Genomic DNA, 19,212 nt, shown 5'->3' on the forward strand with positions numbered 1-19,212 from the left:
CCGCGTGATAAAAAAGCGGGAAAGGGCCCCTTCCTGGAGGCACGCGAAAAGATGAAAAAGAGGCTGCGAGAAATTCGCGAGGAGTTCGGGAGCGAGGTGTTCGAGTAGAACTCAGGTTTAAACGCCACGCCAGTGGCTTTGAATTTACGGCCGAAAAACGATTATCCCGCGCTCCGTAGGTTGGCGGCCCTCCTCGTTTTCGCGGCCCTCCCCGGCACCTTCGCTATTTGCCCCAAAAATTCGTGTACGTGAAACGCGCCCGGCCTACACCCTAATTATTCATGTACGTGAAACGCGCCCGGCCTACATGAACAATTGCACTAATTATTCATGTACGTGAAACGCGCCCGGCCTACATGAACGATTGCTTTAATTATTCATGTACGTAAAACATTATACGCTTGATATATAGAGACAGGGCTGGGGGGCTCGGAGGAGGGATTCGCGCCTCCCAGGCCTAAGACGGGAGACGGGGCTGGGAGGCCCGGAGGGGCGATTCGCGCCTCCCACTAGTTTCTCTGAAACCCCCTGGTCCCCCCCAATATCACCTCGAATCAATGTTACACTAGAATCTTCTAAAAACGCTGCGTCATAGATTATAGTTCTTCTTTCTTTCTTGTGTGAGAAGCGAGAACAAGATAAGACTTTGAATTTCTATTTATTGATGAACATTACATGCATTTAAACTAGGGGAAAAACACATGGCAGCCCTTTCGATTTTAAAAGTCACCAATGTTGTCAAATTCTACTACAAGCAACGCACCTAGTAAAAGGTGACATTTTACCTTTTATCTAAAATACAATACAATGCAGGGCAGGATCTCATTTAGGCTATTTTTGGAATGTGGACTTTTTTCAAGCATTGGAAATCCTGTGCTGTGCAAAGGGACGAGGAGCACTGGGTCGCTTTCCTCGCTGAGTAATGCTTGACAGAAAGTGACGTCACTTGCACGCATAGCGAACCTCGAGATATTTGAAAACATTACGACATGGATCGAACCCTACCAAGTCTATATGATTAACCCTGAAACTACAAGACTGCTTCCCCTGGCAGTACTCTTGGACCTTGGCGAGGGTCTGGGGATATTGTACGGTGCAGATGCGGTTCGCTGAATGGGGACACGGTTCTCGGGCGGACCTGGCGTACAAGGCCCACTGGATGTCCAAGACAGCCCCTTGAGGACAGGACAGGTCCACCATTTCGTCGTGACATATTATTGACGTCTCTAAAAGGTAAAAGAGAGATAAGATAAAAAATCAAATTGTTACTATCAAATTGTTTTTGGAGAGATTTGTGCTTCTTTTCTGGGCACTGCACAATGAACTACGCCAACCGCCAAATACTGATATTTCGGAGACACAACCAAATTTTCGCATTTATCAAGATTTCTTTAAGGCAGAGTCACTCCGCGGTCCGTCCTGATTCGAGGTCACGAAGAATTATAAGTATATTGTTTTTATTAAAACTTTATGCATTATCCAATTAAAAAACATAAATAAAGGTGATGGTAAGGTACATTAGCCCTCCTGTTTCCTTGTTAGCACTTGATGTGATAAGATGTCAATGGAAGCAAGAAGGGTGAGTGAGAGGGCGCGACGTTCGGTCAATACTGAATATTTGCCAACTAACACAGTTAGTTCATTAACATCTCCTTAAATAATTCTAATGACGTCATCAGAAGAATAATGAATATTCAATAAGGTTTGAATAGTGAGTTGAAATATTGGACTCTTTCTTTGACTTACGTGTTAGACAGTCCGGTTGGTCAGCAGGGCACACACATATGTACGAGTCGTGAGCAAAGTCCGCCTGGCAGAGAAGGCCAGAAAGACATGGGGCAGACGCGCAAGCATTCTATAGGATATACCAAATAATAAGTCAAGAGAGTGTACATGGATATTCTATTATATATTACAATAGTCTTTAAAACATCAAGAGAGTGTACAGGCAGACACGCTAGCAGGCATGTTGGCACCACGCAGGCAGACAAGTACGCAGACACGTGGCATTCAGACACAAGCACGCAGACATGTGGCAGGTAGACACATGGCAGGCAGACACGTGGCAGATAGACACAAATACGCAGACACGTGACAGGCAGACACGTGGCATCCAGACACAAGCACGCAGTCACCTGACGTGCAAACACGAGTACGCAGTCACGTGGTATTCAAACAAAGCACGCAGTCACGTGACAGGTGAGCACGCAGGGACGTAACAGGCAGACACGAGTAAGCAGTCACGTGGACAGGCAGACACACGCATACAGGCAAACACAAGCACGCATGTTGACACGCACCGTAAGTTAAGTGTTTATCCGTTACCTTAGTACCCTTGTATACAAATCCCTCCCTCGGCACCCTGTCGTCCGGGTGTTCCACGTGATCCGAGTTGCTGAGCTGGCAAAGCTCCAGCTCCTGGCAAAAATTGTATGATCGACAGCTTTCATTCGCGAAGCACTTGACTTGGCATTGGTTTGACGTCGGTGTTGTGAGGTTCTGGATAATGTGATTTTGTAACCACGTTCCATTGAGCTCGGGGAACCACGGGACAATTTTGCATCCACGAACTAAAAAAAATACTCCATCCATTAAGACTCAAGAATGAAAACAAACGCTGAATATATCAATGTTTATGTAACACAACATGCATAAGTACTTGTGCATCTCCCAGCATCGCTGGTACAACAGGCGAAATAATTAGCAAATTGCACAACTTTGCCACCCAAAAAGCTGACTAGAAAGGTGTTCCAAGCTAGCCGAAGCTCGTGTACGCCAAGCAGCCTTTTTTGGTGTAACTGGTGTATGGTGTATGCGCGCGAGATACTATCAGTAGCGGATCTAGGGGGAGGGTTAAAGGGTTTTAACCCCCCCCCCCCCCCCTTGGGCTGCCAGAAAGCCATATGTAACAAAAAAAAATACCCCCTCCCCCCTTGTCACTGAGCCAGACCCTCCCTTTAGCAAAAGGAGTGGATTTTGCTTCAGTTTTGGCAGAACGAAAACACCGACGGGACTATCCCCATCGAGAAAAACAGCGAGAAATGACTTTTGGAGTCAATTTTAGCTTCTGCCAATGATCGGGGCATAGCAGCTGGCCAAATGGCATCCTTGGACTGTTTTAACTGTTTAAATTCCCCGTCCTCTTACCGTCCGCATGTCACTCCGCTTAGCTCTACAAGTTACGTTTCGATGTTAGGCATCGGTGTCAGTATCTTTGTACTAGTTAAACTCTGGCATAGGTGAAGGTGAGGTAGTCAGAATTAAGTTGCCAGCCTTGTCTCATTAACATACTTAGAACGTTAGAAAAATTACAGAGACGCTATCTAAACTTACAAAATTGAGCTTCTAGGGAAAAAACTCAAAAGCGGATACATTATAACACCCCAACTTATTTCATGAATAAGAGCATGAAGATTTGAGTGTGTCCTTAGAAATCCTTTAGAAATACTTGAACAGAGATATCTTGTGTACGTATTTATATCACAATAGAGAATCCTTTTGTGTGTATGAATGATGCTGTACTACAGAAACATCTCTTGAGTATAGCGAGGGAGAACAGAAACCTTATTTTGACCTTTTTTTATTTTATTTTGTGTATGAAACCGTATCTCGTTTAGAATTTTGAAACGATAGACCGTTCTTTTCATATTTTTTCAAAAACAGATACCTCACCTACGTATTTATATTTCTTGTATGTCGTAGCTTTTCTGTGCTGTGGCACTTTTTCTGAAACCGTATCTCTTGTTTGTTGCATTCGTTAAACAAGGCTTTTTTTTCCTTCTTCTGAGTATTGTTTTGAAAAACAGAAACCTCTCCATTTGAGTATAGCAGTCTTCAAAAAACAGAAGATTGCCTTTTCTTGTGTATAGCATCATTTCTTTCTGTTTTTTTTTTATGTGTATATAGCATTTTTGTCTAAAACAGCAAGGAAATTTACCTTTTTCTTGAAAATTCAAGAAGTAAGCCAAGATGAAGGTCCATGGAAAAAGAAGCATGTCTCGCTTGGCACAGTGCATAGACTGTCATGTAGGAGTTCTTTAATTATTTAATCAAAGGCGAAAATGTTTTAGTTATCAATTATAAATAAGGGAATTTTGCGTTGTGAAAAGAAAAGAAAACAAATACACTAAATTAGTTTTCCCTGGAGCCTTGACAACAAGGCCCTGCTCAGTGGCGTAGCCAGGATATTAAACAGGAAGGGGCCCAAAAGGCCCTCTCAAGGCATCTTCTCCTGTATTTTAAATAATATCTCATACATTTACTGTATTTTTGGCTGCTAGAGGGGGGCCCGTGCCCCTGATACGCCCCTGCTGCTTCACCTGCGTCTTCTTTGTAACCTTAAGACTATTATGAATTTTTTTTTAACTTCAAAAATAAGAAAGAAATAACAAAATGCAGAAATTGTTACATATCGTATTAAGCTTTAGTATTTCATTAAAAGTAGTATTTCATTTTATTTTATTAAGCGTTAGTATAGTGAAGAATTGGAAAAGAATTGCACAAACTTTCAACAGAAATAATAATATTTATTGTTATGGACACAATTTAATTCAGCATTTTATTAACCGCAGAACATTTTAGAACAATTTTTTTACCGCGGTGATCCTAGATACTAAAATTTCTTAGATACTAAACAGATACTAATCAGAAACTAAACAGATACTAAACAGAAACTAAAAGCAAGGGGGGGGGGATCGATAATAACAAACCGCTATTTAGCGGATTGAGGCTAAATTTCTATTTCAGTCACCACTAGTGTGAAATATTCAAAAGGCGATCGCACACATACACATAGTATAAAACAACTGAATAAAAAATACGGGGAAATGAATTTGGATTTGTTCGTATAAGTAGCAGCCAGGTAGGAATAAATAGCAGCTAGGTAGCAACATTTCTTTCTTTCTTTTTTCTTTTTTGTTTTTGTTTTTGTTTGAACTGAACCAAAAACTGATGCAGATCTAAGTCCAGTTTATATTTAACTCTCCGTAAAAGTGCCATGTAGAGCAGTTACTGTAGTTGATGTAGCAGGCGTGACGTCCAAGCGCGTGATCCAAGCGTGACTTCCACTTGGGTGGTCTTCACCGTAGACAACATTCATTATGTCGGTCGCCAAAAAGAACAAAAGTAAACGTTACATTGCTGTTTGAAAAATTTTAGAAATGTATATTATACTTATTTCTTTGTGTATTGCATAGAAATGTGCAAGCGCCTAAACCAGAAACCAGACAAAATATTCTTATCAGACATTAGTCTAGGATACACACAAATTACAGAAGTTGTTGTAAATGATTTAAGAAACCATAATCATAGTGCCTTTCTGAGCTGATTTTACTCGTTAAATAGCTATTTTTATAATTTAAATTTTTTGAAGTACCCCGCTGACCGTTTTTAGTATCTGATTAATATCTGATTAGTATCTAGTATCACCGCGTTTTTTTCCCTTGGTAATTAAAAATTGTCACACATGAAAACTTGCTAGTGCAGATGCCAATAAATATGGTACATGGGGCTTTAAGGTTGGTTCTCACTAAAACGCAAGCGCAAGCGCAACAGGTCGAGGCAGCGCAAGCGCAGGAAAATCAAGTAGTTGCGTTCTCTTGCGCTTCCGCTTACGCTTATGTTCTTGCGCTTGCGCTTACGTCCAGAACCAACCTTTTGGAATTATTACCCGGAGTTTCCATCGACCTCCCTGTGTTGGCAAAAGTTGCCCAAAGCTGCCTCAAGGTTCATCTCTATGGACAGGAAACACGGTTAAATTGAGTATGGCTTGGAAGTCCCTGACAAAATGTCCAGTCAGGAAACTTGCGGCAAAAAAACTGAAGGCGTTGCAGCCTCTGAATAAGAAAATCTGGCAGAGTAAAAAGAACAGTGTCACAATAGTCTATTTTCGGTAAAAGTAATGACTCAGCCAGTTGCTTCCTGAGTTTAAAATAAGCCTAATGCTTTATTCAGGAATGATTTGAAGATACCAAGTGTGTAAAGTTTTTAAAGTATGACTTTTATTTCGCGAAACACCATCAACACTGAAAGTAGGAAATGTCCAACAAACAAACACGAATTATAGAACAATGAAAAGGCATTAAATAAATTATGTTGTTTAAGTAATGATGGTTTTTAATATCCACTTCATACACTCTATGGCAGCAAGCTTGCTTCTGGGAAATGGAGGAAAAATCTTGGGCATGGAGGAAAAATCTTAGGCTAAAGCCGTATAAATACTAACGGTTTCATAATACTAAGGGTTTAATGAGGCCCCTTGTCCCGCCTATGGTAGGCTCGTACCCGGGGGTGGGGAAGGGGGGGGGCAGGGAAGTCCCCTCCCCCCCTCCCCACACACACACACACAACGGCCGAAGGTCCACTTTCGGTTCTCAATAAACGTGCTATTTGTTTACAAAACTATAAAGCATTAGTTAAACCAATCTGTTATGTAGCAAAATCCGACAATAAACAATAAACGTCTCGTGGAGATACTGCAAAGGCAGTAATTTTTTTTTTCGCGGGTGGTCAGAGTTTTAACAGAGAACACCATTGTTCTTGGGTACGAGCCTGTATGAGATGAGTAGGGTGGAATTTACACAAATATAACTAGTTAAAATATAATAGGTTGTTTCGCTTAGCACATAAACGCAAGCACATAAACGTAATTATATAAGATCGGTCAAACGAAAAGCAGGCGCTTACCCACGATTTGCTGGGCTGGGAGGGGAGTCATAGGTATCATATGGAAAAGGCTAGTATTTGAATATTCCTTAATGACTCAACTTTTTGGTCGCCATGGAGGGGGGGGGGGGGGGGGAGGGTTGGGGGTTGCGCCCCATCCAATTTGTACGCTCCTGTACGAGCCGCCAGAATATCAGCACATTACTGTCGCGCTTGTTGCGATAAATGCGAATTTAAAACAAATACTTGTTATTTCGCTTGTGTACTATATAAAATAGTTATCAGAAACTGTAACGCATGTTTTGATTAAATACTTGTTATTTCGCTTGTGTACTATATAAAATAGTTATCAGAAACTGTAACGCATGTTTTGATTAAAAAAAAAAACATGCATACTTTTAAAAACCGTTCCCGGATGAGCACCCCGAAATGAGAAAGGGCTGAGCTATATTCCAACAAGGTGCAACTGAGATTAGGTCTTTTTGGCCTAAGATCAGGTGAAGCCGAACATCCTAATCAAAAAATGAACTTTCATAAAAAAAATAATAAGTAAGGTTAACCCGCCATCATTAGATCTTTGCACCGGATTTCGTGATAAAGAAAACCAAACAAAACGACGTTAAACGTTTATCTGACTGTAAGCTAGTATAAAAACAATGAGATAATTATTTTACTAGGAATTGACAATGAATGTGTATATCAGAGTCGCGAGCATGGCGCTTTTAAATTGGACTTTCATCTATCGCAGTTGTATCTCCTCATTTGCTATCGGCAAAAATGGGTACTGAGATAAAACCGCAATAACGATTCCACACGATCTTCCAGATTAAAAAAAAATGTTTTCTGGAAAATTCTTCCTTCATTGTTAGATGGATGAAAAGGTTGATGAGACAAGATCAGAATAAACTTTTAGTTAACCCTATGTACACAAGATGTACAAACAAAAGTGCTGAAACGTGTTTTTATATATTTTGTTGCCAAGGAAGTTTCTCGTACATCAAATAATAAATCTTCCAAAAGTGTTGATTACTAAATTTTAATGTATATACATATTTTACTTTTATACAAGTTAAAGCTGCTATATTCTTAAAATTGCATTCGCTTTCATCTTTATGAATGTTTAACTAAAAAACAACTGAGCTAAGAATGCTGCCTGTATTGTTTCCAGTATCCAATTTGCAATATATGGATATTTGTTGTCTTTTAGGGAAATAAATAAACTAGCTTGCAAAGGCTCTATATTGTTAGCAATTATTTTACACTTTATAGACTTCGTCGCATCAAATTTTGTATTAGTACAACGACAGCTAAAGATGAGCCGATGAAAGACATATTTGTATTTATGTCATTCTCGAGCCTTCCTTGCGCGTTTTTTTTTTTCAAAACGCACTATTCAAGCGATAGAATTTCTAATTTTTCTTCCAGATCTTCAGTGTCATTTTGTAGATGTTGCACCACTTCAGCAAATTGAGGACTGCATTTTGCTTTACACAGCGAAATTTTGGCGGTATCACCGATTGTAGGTAGAACTTTACTCGGAGCTTTCCTTCTTTCTTTTCGAGAACCGCCGCCGTACCATTTTAGTGCTAGTGAGCGCGCCTTAACAATAGTAAATAGCGCGTTTCTGTCCCCGTTTGATATTGATTTGCGGCTACCAAAACCAATGGAGCTTTTTCTTTCATGCGGTACATCCAGTGAGTTGCGTTTAGATGATATAAGAGTGTGTCGGCGGTCATATAATCGCGAGTCACGCGTTTTTTCCATCATAGAGCTCGTACTACTTGACGCCAATGCCCTTGCAGTCATATTTTTAGAAAATGTGACATCTTTAGATATAGCTCCGGATGTATAAGTTCTTCTTCTAGAAGTATGACTTCGCCTGGCTTCATTTTCGTCTAGGAAGTTCAATGACTTTGTCAACCGAACTGGTTTCTTTTTCACCGCTGCGCCACCGTTCACACTGACATCCTCAATTAACGGCAAAGTACGACTCCTTTGTCGTCGTATTCTGAATCGTGGTGCCGACACATTACTGGTCTTGAAGTCCATTTCAAGTTGCGCCAAACGGAGACCAGTCTTCCCCTGCGTGGTATTTTTCTCGCCTACTAGCAACACTGATTTGTTGTGAAGCTTAAGTTCCGTGATAAGGTCATCCTGTGTAAACATTCCGCCTCCCAAATCCATCCTTTTTGATCTGTTTACGCAGGATTGTTAAGGATTATGTACTTTAAGGTACAAACCGTTGACACGGCTTCATAATTTCTTAATTCCTAGCATTAACCCACTGTTGTCATCAGAATGACCAAAATACCCTAAGCACTTGAATCGGGTGAGAACAAGCTGTGAAGATAGAGATATCTGTGGGTTTTTGTACTTTCAAATTGTTATTGTACAACTCTAATGGAAGGTATTGTTCAAGGTCCATTACGTCACATTTTCTGAGTACTTAGGCTTGGTAATAGCGGTGATAATTGCCATGTGACACGAAGGGGGCTGGCGTTAGACAAAAGCGCTATTAGGGGCTTTGAATTAGACTTTAATTTGCCAGCAAAACAACTTAAGGCTGGTGGTGGTGCATGAAACCGAGGGTTTTCTCTAACATGGCTTCTCTCAGCCTCTCATTTAGTTTTGCCTTCCTTTGCATTATTTGCATATTTACTGATGAAACTATACAAAATATTCATCTAAGAATATAGGCTGGTATTTGGCTAACCATATCCTAAAGGAATTGTTGATAGGGCGATTTAACTATGCCTTTTTCTACTTGCCCTTAGCTGCTTGGAACAACAAAATGGCGGCTGATAAAGTGATTTCAAACGCCGTTTCCAGCTTCTTTTCTTTGTATTTCGCTGGGCTGGCGATTGGCAAAAATCAAAGAAAAAGGCATCTGCTAGCATAGGAAAATTCGCTTTCAGGGTTTGTTCCGCCGAGTAAAGCCGCAGCTACATCTACATGTAAAGGCTGCTCGTACAAACGAATGGCCTCTTATCTTGCATTGCTGATGAACGGGTACATTGCACCCTGTACAACTAATAACCTTGCTTTGAATTCTAAACCTATTATTGAATAGTTTGTACTATGCAAAACACAAACAAATTGATTTATAGTGTAGTTATCTATGTGTACAATCAATTTCTTTGAAGTGAAACCAGTAGAAGCAATCACAGGTACGAGCATTCTTTAGTTAAGCTTTACTTTGTGATTGATTAAAATACATGTCTTTTGTGTCATTTGAAATTAAAACGAATCATTCCCGGGAACCAAACATATTGCATAAATTTTGTGATTTGCTATTCAGCTTGCACGAGCTCACAGTCAGCTTGACTCACTCACCTGTACTATAAATCCCGATTGTGCCTGTCGTACAAAAAGAAGTAAAGCTCTTATGTTCGACTGGTATTGGTTGTGAGGTCATTGTTTCTTGATACTCTGTTATCGTTGCACAAGATACCGTTTTGCTATTTAAATATTCAATCAACCTGTAACCGGAGTCTCAGATTAACTTATCTCCTTTAGACCAATGGTGTAGAGAATGACATCTGAAACCATTAGCTGTCCAAAAGAGAATAGAGTAAACCTACTGCATTGGGGCACGCAAAGTGTATAAGTAAAGCTCCGTATAAGAACTAAGCGAAGTCCCATTGTGCCGCAAAAAGCTTTCCCCACGAAGGATATTTTTTGTACTGAACACACAAACACAAGATATAGAATAAGTGGGAATTTGAGGAAATTACATGAAACATGTGCTCCCTAATATATATCTTATCCGAGATTTCCGAACCAATCGAAAAAAGAAAGAACAAATAGTTTTTGCTTGAATAATTTTCACAAGGTTCCCCACGTTAGATTTGTCTAATAAGCCATATTACACATACCAATAAATCCTAAAACTCAAATATTCAAAAATATTAGGCGACATTTAGTTTTACGTGTAACTTCTTGTTGTAAATTCTTGTCTTGACCAATCAAATTTTGAATATTAACAAAGGCATTTTTGACATACACGCGTGCATTTGCCGTTAGATTCCTAGTTCTTACACGGGCCATTACAAGTATTAGTTATTTTGAGTAAGACACCTCGGATACCCGTATGAAAGGAAAAGAGTCTGCCCTATCAATAGTCGTTCAAAGAAATAAGCTCTTATCAGCTGTGGAAGACAATACAAGGGTGGGGGTGTGGGGTCATTTTCAAATTAAATTTATACCCATACCTGCTACAATATTGAAGAAATGGCGAGGCTTACATGAAATATTTCTTTAAAATTAGATTTTGGATTTTAACTCTTTGTTCTGGACCCTGTAAGATATCCGTATCGAAACCTTAGGAGTACCATCAGGGGGGGATCCAAAATGGGGGTGGATAATGGCCGGATAGACGGCTTATAACTAATCCAGTGGTCCTTGGTAAGTCACTTCATAGATCTTACATGCTTCGCGATGAATCGGATTTGTCGCGTCAGCAAAGTAAAGCAGGCGAAGGAAAATGGACAGTACCTCCCGTCCCTCAGACATTTATTTTCTTCAAACAAAGTGACATTTTTTTACTCACAAAGGGGTTGGATATTCACCCAATCAACCCCCTATATCTTAGACCCTGTCCCCACGTATCCGTTTTCGTTTGAAAGCGCAACCTTTTTGTTCCGTTTTCAAAAAGATTCGCGTCCACACGAAGCGTTTTCATTTTGATACGACCCGTCCCCACGAAAACAATAATAAGTTCTACAGCGCATGCGTACTCGCGCGCCAAGTGGACTGGACCTGAGTTATTACGCCATCGTTTTCGAAAGGTTCCGTTTTCGTCCGTCCCCACGGCAGCCAAAGGGTATCGTTATCAAATTGTTCCACTCTGGAGATTGTTTTCAAATCGTACCGTTTTTGATTATCGTTTTCGCGTTTCCGTGTGGAAGATACCCGTATCCGTAACGAAAACGTTGCGTTTTCAAATGAAAACGGATACGTGGGGACAGGGTCTTAATCAGTACCTAAAGACATGATCAATCAATGATTAACATTTCTATACACCAAATTCATCGATTAATGAAATAATGAGCCGTTTTGCATTACGATGTGTGGGTAAGGCAGGGTAGTGAGTGTCCAATAAAAATAAACACGACCAACAATTTGTGATAAAACTTTTATTGTGTCACATACGCAATGATCTGTGCACCATAACTGTAAAAACGTGTGTATGACCACTATATTAGTGGTTGTCAGGGGCTCATAAGAAGGGGCAATCATCTGTATTATATAAGTGTCACGGCGTTTCCTGGGATCAGGCTATTTTTAGACGCGCGCGCACGAACGGGCCAATCAGCTACGTTGACGTTGGTCGCGCGCGCTAGTGACGTGAGCCTGCACGAGCACGCGCAAATTTCAGTTAAGAAGAATATTTCTTTATCTATCATCCCTCGGTTTTGTTTGTTCAACAAAAGAATTGCAAGCCAGAATTTAGATTCGTAGGTAAAGTCGGATTCATTATTGAAGAAGAGAGCAACAAAAGTCAAAGTACCGAAGAGAAAACATAGCTTTTTGTCTGAGACTGCGCGTGCAGTTGAGCTCTGCCAAAACGTAAGCACTAAGGTCGCATCTGATTGGCTAATCCGCGCGTCTAAAAATAGCCTGATCCTAGGAAACGCCGTGACACTTATATAATACAAGAATGTGAGGAAATTGATTGCCCCTACTTATGAGCCCCTGTGGTTGTCTATCTACAGATCCACACTCATTCAACGCGCGTATTGTTGCCATGTCTAGCAAGTGGATGGTACTGGGAGCCTCACATGTTGAAATTATAATTTGTTTCCCATATGGCTATCAAACGTGTCAAATTCATAAAGTTATAGCCCATGCATTTTTATGATATTTGAATAGAGTGCTTGGATACATGATACAAAATATATCAAAGTATCCTTTGTTATGGATCTTTCTATGTGATCTTTGTATGTATGTCTTTGAAAGTGTGTCTCTCTCTATTACGCTCCATGGGGATATAAATTACGCAAGACACTCGGAACACAAACTAAGGATAGGATCTTCCAATTAAAGGGGCAGAATGTAGGCTGATGGTTCTCTAAGACGCAAGAGTACGTAATTTTATGATTCTCACTGGAGCGCATGCGCTTATCTAAGTTCAAACGAGTGCGGAAATACTTTATCCTATACATCCCAGTGCTCACACTCCCCCTTTCTTCAGTTTCCCAAGGCTATCGAATTTCATGGCCTGGATTTGCTGTTTCTTGTCCAGTTTGCATCGAGTCGTGTGATTGATGCTGTCCTCCTCCCGGCATGCATCGCTGCAGTAGCCTTGTACGTCACACTCCTGGCAGCGCTGATTGGCGACAAGACCACATGGACAAAAGTCGTTGATTCGCTCTGAGTTTAAAGAAGATATCGTCAAACCGGAGATCGTCTATAAATCGGGGCTATACTGGTATCGGGCTAGAAGTCTTAAGGAACTAGAGAGGATTGCGGGATCACTTCGTAATCAGAAAAATGGAATCAAATAGGGAAAAGTCGTAAAATCCAAATATTTAGATAGAGATTTGCAGCTCTTAAAATAATGTCAGTCACCTTCTCCTTTGTTATTGTTTATAATTGAAAATACAACGGTTTATTTGCAAGAAAAAAATCAAAATAACCATCCACGATTGAAGACTAATACTTTATCAATGATATTTGACTGAAAGCTTCTCAGTTACTTGCTTGAATTAGCCGATTGAAATGGATTCTTGTGTGACTCTGAGCGGAAGCATAAAATGGCGGCGTGATTGCCCTTCTTTAAAGCATTGGTTGATGAGATAATTCGAAGGCATCTGATTTCTGGAGTGTCAAATTGCATTTTAAACATATGAGTTTTTGGATTTACCCAAATCACATTGACTGTCATAATATCATGGACTGTACCTCTTCCATGAAGGACTTTGATTCGGATAGTTCTCTTGAACACATCACCAACCATCACCAGTCCCTCGCGACGTGGGGCGATGACTTTCATTTTACTGTCGACGAACACGAAGCGTGACGCCTGTTTGTGTGACATGACGTCACGCATGTCACGCCTTAGCTCTTCAAGGCTCCCTAAGACATTGGCATTGACCGTGCCAACGTTGTGGGCAAGGTTTCCGTGCTCGATACTTGGCCGCAATATGTTGACTGACATCTCACGGTACAACGTCATGCGATTTTCTCCTGCAAAAGGCATGAATATGAAATAGTCTAATCATTATGATTGCCGCTATCCGTCACCATTCTCAACAATATACATTTCAAATAAGGTTGCACTCGGCGAATCAATGTATCGTAACCCGCAGTGCTTTATGGGTATCAAAAACTGTGAAATTTATCATGTTCATGTCCCTGTGAACATACGCTTCCCATGAAGCACTGCGGGTGCTTCATGGGTAGCGTATGATTTCCGAGTTCAACGTTGTTTAAAATAGGTGTATATTCTTTTTACAAGAGCGCAAAATTTTCAATTGACACTGTTTCATTTAAATTGTTGGAGCCCTTTAAGGCTGAAAAGGCTATTTTTCCTTGTATACAAGGATATGGTACCCAATGAAGTCTTTGATAATTGCACAGATGACCAATAACAACATAACAATTTGATTCTGCATTTTCTAACACTAACAAACGATATTTTGCTCTCAGCATTTTCTCAGCATGGTTCTTTTAAGAAAACTGTAAACTGGTACGATTTCGGCTTTACGTTAAATAACCCAAAGGTTTCAATGAGGTGTTTACGTAGCTGAGAACTAGTAAAGTGAAGTGTTCCATCGCATAATATCCTTTCGGATTCTGTCTTGTCTTTTTTCCCTACTTTCAGGCGCGTACACAGGGGGATGCGTGCACCCCCCTCCCCCCCCCCCCTTCGGCAGCCAAAAAGTGGGACCTTTCTTATTAAGGAATCTTCAAATACTATGCTTTTTCCATATAATACCCAGACTGCGCACCCCTCCCCCCCCCCTCCCTTATCGGCCAATCCTGAGAGCGCGCCTGACTTTTAAAGCATGATATAAAAAAATGCTTTCAGATGGTGGCATGGATGGCAAACAGCAAATCACCTTTGTTCTCATTCATGGCTTTCATGACGACTCCCGTCAGCTTTTCCTCTTGGCCAGACTCCGCCAGATCTACCTCATCATCATCATCATTCGCTTCCACTGTGTTCGGTAACGAACCACGGCTACCACTCGGGGAGGGAGTTCTCAGCCCGTATAACATCTGGGGCGTGACCTGGAGGTGTCCGGACTGACGACAAATTTAACAAGTCAGCAAATGCTCATTACATATGAAGGATTTGCAAACTCAGTTGCCTTGCGATCACGAGGTACGCAGGGGCGTAGCTAGGGGATGACCTAGGGCCCCCTCCTTTAAGCAGCCAAAAATACAGTAAATGTATGGGGCATTATCTCAAATAAAGAGGAAAATTCATTGAAAGTCCCTTTTGGGCCCCCTCCTGTTAAAAATCCTGCTTACACCGCTCGTACATGAATAGATTTGGGGATGGTTTGTTACAGACGACTGGAAAAAAAGTGATTGAGATGAAGTGAAACGTCGTACTGTGACTAACCATTCTAAGGATGTATTCCAAGGTCGTTTATATAGTTTACAGAATAAAAAAACGATTTTTTAAGCAGCCATTCTAAGGCAAATGGTTTATTTATCGTTTGAATCCAGCACTACAAAATATAACACTTTGGTGTACATATCATTCTATCCAGAATATGTCAAATATAAAATGCTTTCAGGATATTTCCAATAAATATTCGTGCTCAATGCGCGTGGGCTCACCTGATTTTCAGCGCTGTCATCACAATTGTCGTCTTGCGTCAGTGTTGCAGATTGTCGCCTCGCATCCAAGGCAAGGGGGAGGGGTGAGTTACTCTGTGTTGTAGCATGAGTTGAGAAGGCCTTGACAATACGGGGCTTGTGATTGACAGATGAGATCACCGTCTAAGAAATGATTAGTGGTCATCATTTATATGGATTCTTTTTAAAAGCGGCTACAGCTACTCATCGACTTCTACCATTTATGTGACTACTTTTAGTCCCTCTTCTAATGGTGCATTGTGTAAACCGCGGCCCATGGAAGACATGGAAATAAGTTTAGTTTTTTTTCACAGACCCGTAGTCAGGAATTTTGAGCGAGGGAGGGGAGGGGGATTTCGTTTACCCATTTGATTTTCTTTTAGGTAGCTCGTTCTGGCTCGCAGTTGTACTTAATTTTTCTTATTAATTTGAGAGGAACTTCCAGTCAAGTGGGGGGTTTCTCCTGAGCCCCCGAACCCCTGGCTACGGATCTGTTTCTATACAGCCTGTACTTTCCGTATATCAATTGATTAAAATATAGTGAAGCATTCCCCGTAGTAACATCAACTTAGCTTATTTATGTTGATGCTGATGCTTTTGTTGTCCTCATGTTTTTGTTGTTAGTTTAATTATTTGTTCAACTTTCTTACCGTATCCCCCACATCCATGTGTTCCAAGGAAATGGCGTCGATTTCATCGTCGTCCAGATCAGCAGATGTGCGTAACGATGATTTGGAAGGAATCTTGTACTCTAGCTGAGGGTCCCATTCATTATCATGAGCCTCTTTCAAATCTGTCGCAGAAGGTGGATTCACCTTGGTCTTGCTCTTTCTCTTGCGGTAGAAGATTGTAGCAACGATTGCGAGAATTATCAAGCAGACGACAACAACAACGATAACAATTATGTACGTCGTTTTTAGTCCACTTTCCTCGATTTCCATAGACTGTGGCACATATTTCTCGCCGTTGACTTCCATATAAGGTCTTGTGGTGATTGTGTGACCATTATGTGTGACAGTCATGCCATTCTTGACGTTTGTGTAAAGGGAAGTCAAAGTAGTGTCCTTAAGGGATGATGCCATGGTTACGTTGACGGTTACAAGGATACTGCCTTCTTTTACCTCGATAACGTTAAAGTTACAGCTACAATCTGGGTGCTTGTCTTTCAGGGCCTTCTCGACAGACAATTTGAACTGCTCATGATCATCAACAACATCTTTAAAGGATCCATCGAAAATCAACAAGCATTTGTGGGTTTCCTCGGGATCTTTACAGTTACTGGTTGTTTCCTCGATGTTGAGCATGCGCTGTGGGGTATAACCGCTTGTAAGTGTTAGCTCAACACCGGTTTCCAATGTAACGCCTGCTGTGGTTGCGGAGGAGCTGGGGCTGAACATGGGTGTCACGTGTTTTGTGGATCCTGTTTTAACGACTTGTATAATAGAAACCCCGACTTCATTACCCTTGAGCTTGGAGTTCACTGACTGGATTTTGGAGTCCTCAGATTTGATCACTGCTCCAAAAAACTTGGTCTTGTCTTTAAAAGCGGCTACAGATCCAACTGTGAAAGGGGTGTTTTTAATATGCTCCTGGAAAATCAATGTAGGGTACGAGAAGTCATAGTACACTTCCAGGGTACCTGAATCGACTGCAGAACCATCCTTGTCCAGGAACTTTGCGGTAAATTCCAGGTTACACTTGGTGCTGTCAGAGTCCGGAAGACTGCTGCTAGGCACCTTGAAAGCCAGCTCAGTCAGAAACTTTGCTCTGTCCAGGTACACTTCTGCCAGGAACCATGCATCTCGACCCTCAACCTTGGTATTCCAGTCAACGTCCATTTCCTTCTTTTGAGCTGCCGTCACGGAGCCCATCACGGAGCCCAAATATCCGTTCTTCAGATACATAGCGTAGCCCTTGATGTACGCAACATCGATAATGTCCAGTGCACAGTCAAAGTTCACATCACCTTTCGGTAGAGAGGAGCATTGACCTGCAGCGCTCTTAGTGGGTTTGATGGCCAACTCCTTATTCACCGTGCGGTAGTGATTTAGAAGCATTTCCGGGATACCTGTGGTCAAAGCCTTGACCTTGACAGTGCCAATGTCAGTAGCTAGACTGTTGGCGTCATCAACAGGTCCAAATATGGTAATGGTATTTCCCATGTGCGCATATTGTAGGTCTGTGGTGATTTCTTCCATTTGGACTTTGCTGGTGTCAAATTTGAGTTCGATGTGAATGGCTAGAAGACCAGATCCTGGGTTTACTCTTATGGGCATGTTCCAGATTTGACCACTTCTGAGCGAAAACATCGCGGGTCCGATAATTTCCCCAATATCGACTTCTCCCACATCCGGTTGAGGGTTCGAGTAGAACGAGAACGAGGCTGCGATACTGGCATTAGATGAAGCCACCACCCTAATGGCGACCTTGCTGTTGTCATGCGCATTGAGGGTCAGGATCCCGGATGATGGATGGGCGGCGACCGCTGACGGGTTACTAGATGTGAATGTTAGCAGGTTCGCGTAAGGCGAGAAGTCATTGACTTTCAGGATAACACCGCTGTCCATGCGTAATTCCAGGTGCGCCTTGTGCTCACTTCCGGTCACGCCCACCAATGTCTCGTTAGTCAGCTCGTATTGCAGGTTGAGTATGGCCTCAATGCGGCTTGTGTACAGCAAGGGCTCCTCGATGGTGATCTCCTCGGTCTGGGCGGTGCCATGGTACATGGACGAGGGCGTGGTCGACACGGTCATGTTCACGACATACCCGGTGCCGGGGGTGTCGATGCTGAGGTCGGTGAAGCGGGCGACGCCTTTGGTGAACCGCACTGTGGTGGTACCATTCAGGTTGCCGGGGTATTTGATGGGATCGGCGATACTTGCCGTCACCTGGCAAGATGAATTGATGATAAAGGTCATCAAACACTTCAATAAATGCAGCATACCAAGCGATATTCAACAATACTGAATTATTTGTAAATAATAGTGGATTATTAACAAATAGAAAAATAAGAAAAACAATGACGGATTTTTTTAACTGGCACCGATCGGTGATAGGGTGGATGGAGCAGAAAAAAATTGCTGGTGGCTCAGCGACTAATTGCCGCAAATGAATAAAAGAAAAACCTGTGCTTTTAAGCAACTTAATTAAGACTTGACAACATAATCTTTATGCAACTTCGTTCTAAATTTGAATTAAAAAATCTTTGATTGCAATAGCTGGGATACGATTTTCTATCGTTATCATTTCTGTTAGTATTTGATTAAATAACGAATTGATTTTGCTGACTAAGAGAGTATAGAAGTCAGCTGCATTTTCGTAAAACTGATTGCTGTGGCGTTCCTTACCTCCCATACTCGTCCCTTCCATCCGGTGTTCTCCACCAGTTGTCCAGACACAGCATCACGAACCTCCACCACAGGCTGCACGCGGAAAGCCGCTGTCTTGTTTGCGCCCACAGGCTGAACAGACACAACGTAGCTCAACAGCCTCTCTCTGATGGTAAACGCACTGCTCGAGACAGCAAACTTGGCGTTCAGCGGATAAGACACGCTAAAGTCCAGGATATAGCCTGATGCACTATGGGATACGCTGAGGTCCGTGAAGGCTGCGATGCCGTTGGCGAATGCTACGGTGAGGGTACCATTGAGTTCCGCCAGAGCGTCGCCGGAACCTGTGCAAAGCATTTACTTTAATCATATGATAAACATTTTTCTACCCGGTGTTGCATGATAAGAA

The 19,212-nt window shown here is 41.7% G+C and overlaps 3 protein-coding genes across 6 annotated transcripts in view; all 3 read right to left on the minus strand.

Annotated features, from left to right (window-relative positions):
• Positions 1-642: 642 nt before the first annotated feature.
• Positions 643-10,104, minus strand: LOC5508290. 2 transcript variants are annotated; one of them, XM_048720298.1, is made up of 4 exons: positions 9,997-10,104; positions 2,326-2,570; positions 1,747-1,855; positions 643-1,226 (listed from the first exon to the last, which is right to left on the minus strand). In XM_048720298.1, the coding sequence occupies exons 1-4, from the start codon at positions 10,076-10,078 to the stop codon at positions 943-945; spliced, it is 720 nt and encodes a 239-aa protein (XP_048576255.1). In that variant the 5' UTR covers positions 10,079-10,104; the 3' UTR covers positions 643-942. The 2 variants fall into 2 exon arrangements, with proteins under 2 accessions (XP_048576255.1, XP_048576256.1); XM_048720299.1 differs by lacking the exon at positions 9,997-10,104 and adding an exon at positions 3,938-4,182.
• LOC116615456 lies at positions 7,611-9,952 on the minus strand. Its single transcript, XM_032377075.2, has one exon. It carries the CDS (start codon positions 8,845-8,847, stop codon positions 8,053-8,055), a length of 795 nt encoding a protein of 264 aa, XP_032232966.2. The 5' UTR covers positions 8,848-9,952; the 3' UTR covers positions 7,611-8,052.
• A 1,679-nt stretch (positions 10,105-11,783) lies between the features above and the next one.
• Positions 11,784-19,212, minus strand: part of LOC5508301 (fibrocystin-L-like) — a 45,082-nt gene continuing 37,653 nt past the window's right edge. For all 3 annotated transcript variants that reach the window (XM_032377074.2, XM_048719370.1, XM_048719371.1), the window contains 6 exons: positions 18,822-19,147; positions 16,125-18,362; positions 15,457-15,618; positions 14,727-14,913; positions 13,567-13,851; positions 11,784-13,035 (listed from right to left, as the gene is read on the minus strand). In XM_032377074.2, the coding sequence (XP_032232965.2) occupies positions 12,836-13,035; positions 13,567-13,851; positions 14,727-14,913; positions 15,457-15,618; positions 16,125-18,362; positions 18,822-19,147 (3,398 nt within the window). In that variant the 3' untranslated portion in view covers positions 11,784-12,835. The remainder of the gene's footprint in view (positions 13,036-13,566; positions 13,852-14,726; positions 14,914-15,456; positions 15,619-16,124; positions 18,363-18,821; positions 19,148-19,212) is intronic.

The sequence above is a fragment of the Nematostella vectensis genome, chromosome 12, assembly GCF_932526225.1.
Source record: "Nematostella vectensis chromosome 12, jaNemVect1.1, whole genome shotgun sequence".
NCBI classification, from domain to species: domain Eukaryota; kingdom Metazoa; phylum Cnidaria; class Anthozoa; order Actiniaria; family Edwardsiidae; genus Nematostella; species Nematostella vectensis.

Coding starts and splice junctions, on each gene's coding strand:
- LOC116615456 (XM_032377075.2), bottom strand. CDS start 8,847: ATGGATTTGGGAGGCGGAATGTTTACACAGGATGACCTTATCACGGAA.
- LOC5508290 (XM_048720298.1), bottom strand. CDS start 10,078: ATGACCTCACAACCAATACCAGTCGAACATAAGAGCTTTACTTCTTTT. Junction 2,571..9,996: donor AATCGGGATTTATAGTACAG/GTGAGTGAGTCA, acceptor TATTTTTTTTAG/TTCGTGGATGCAAAATTGTC. Junction 1,227..1,746: donor CCAACCGGACTGTCTAACAC/GTAAGTCAAAGA, acceptor TTTACCTTTTAG/AGACGTCAATAATATGTCAC.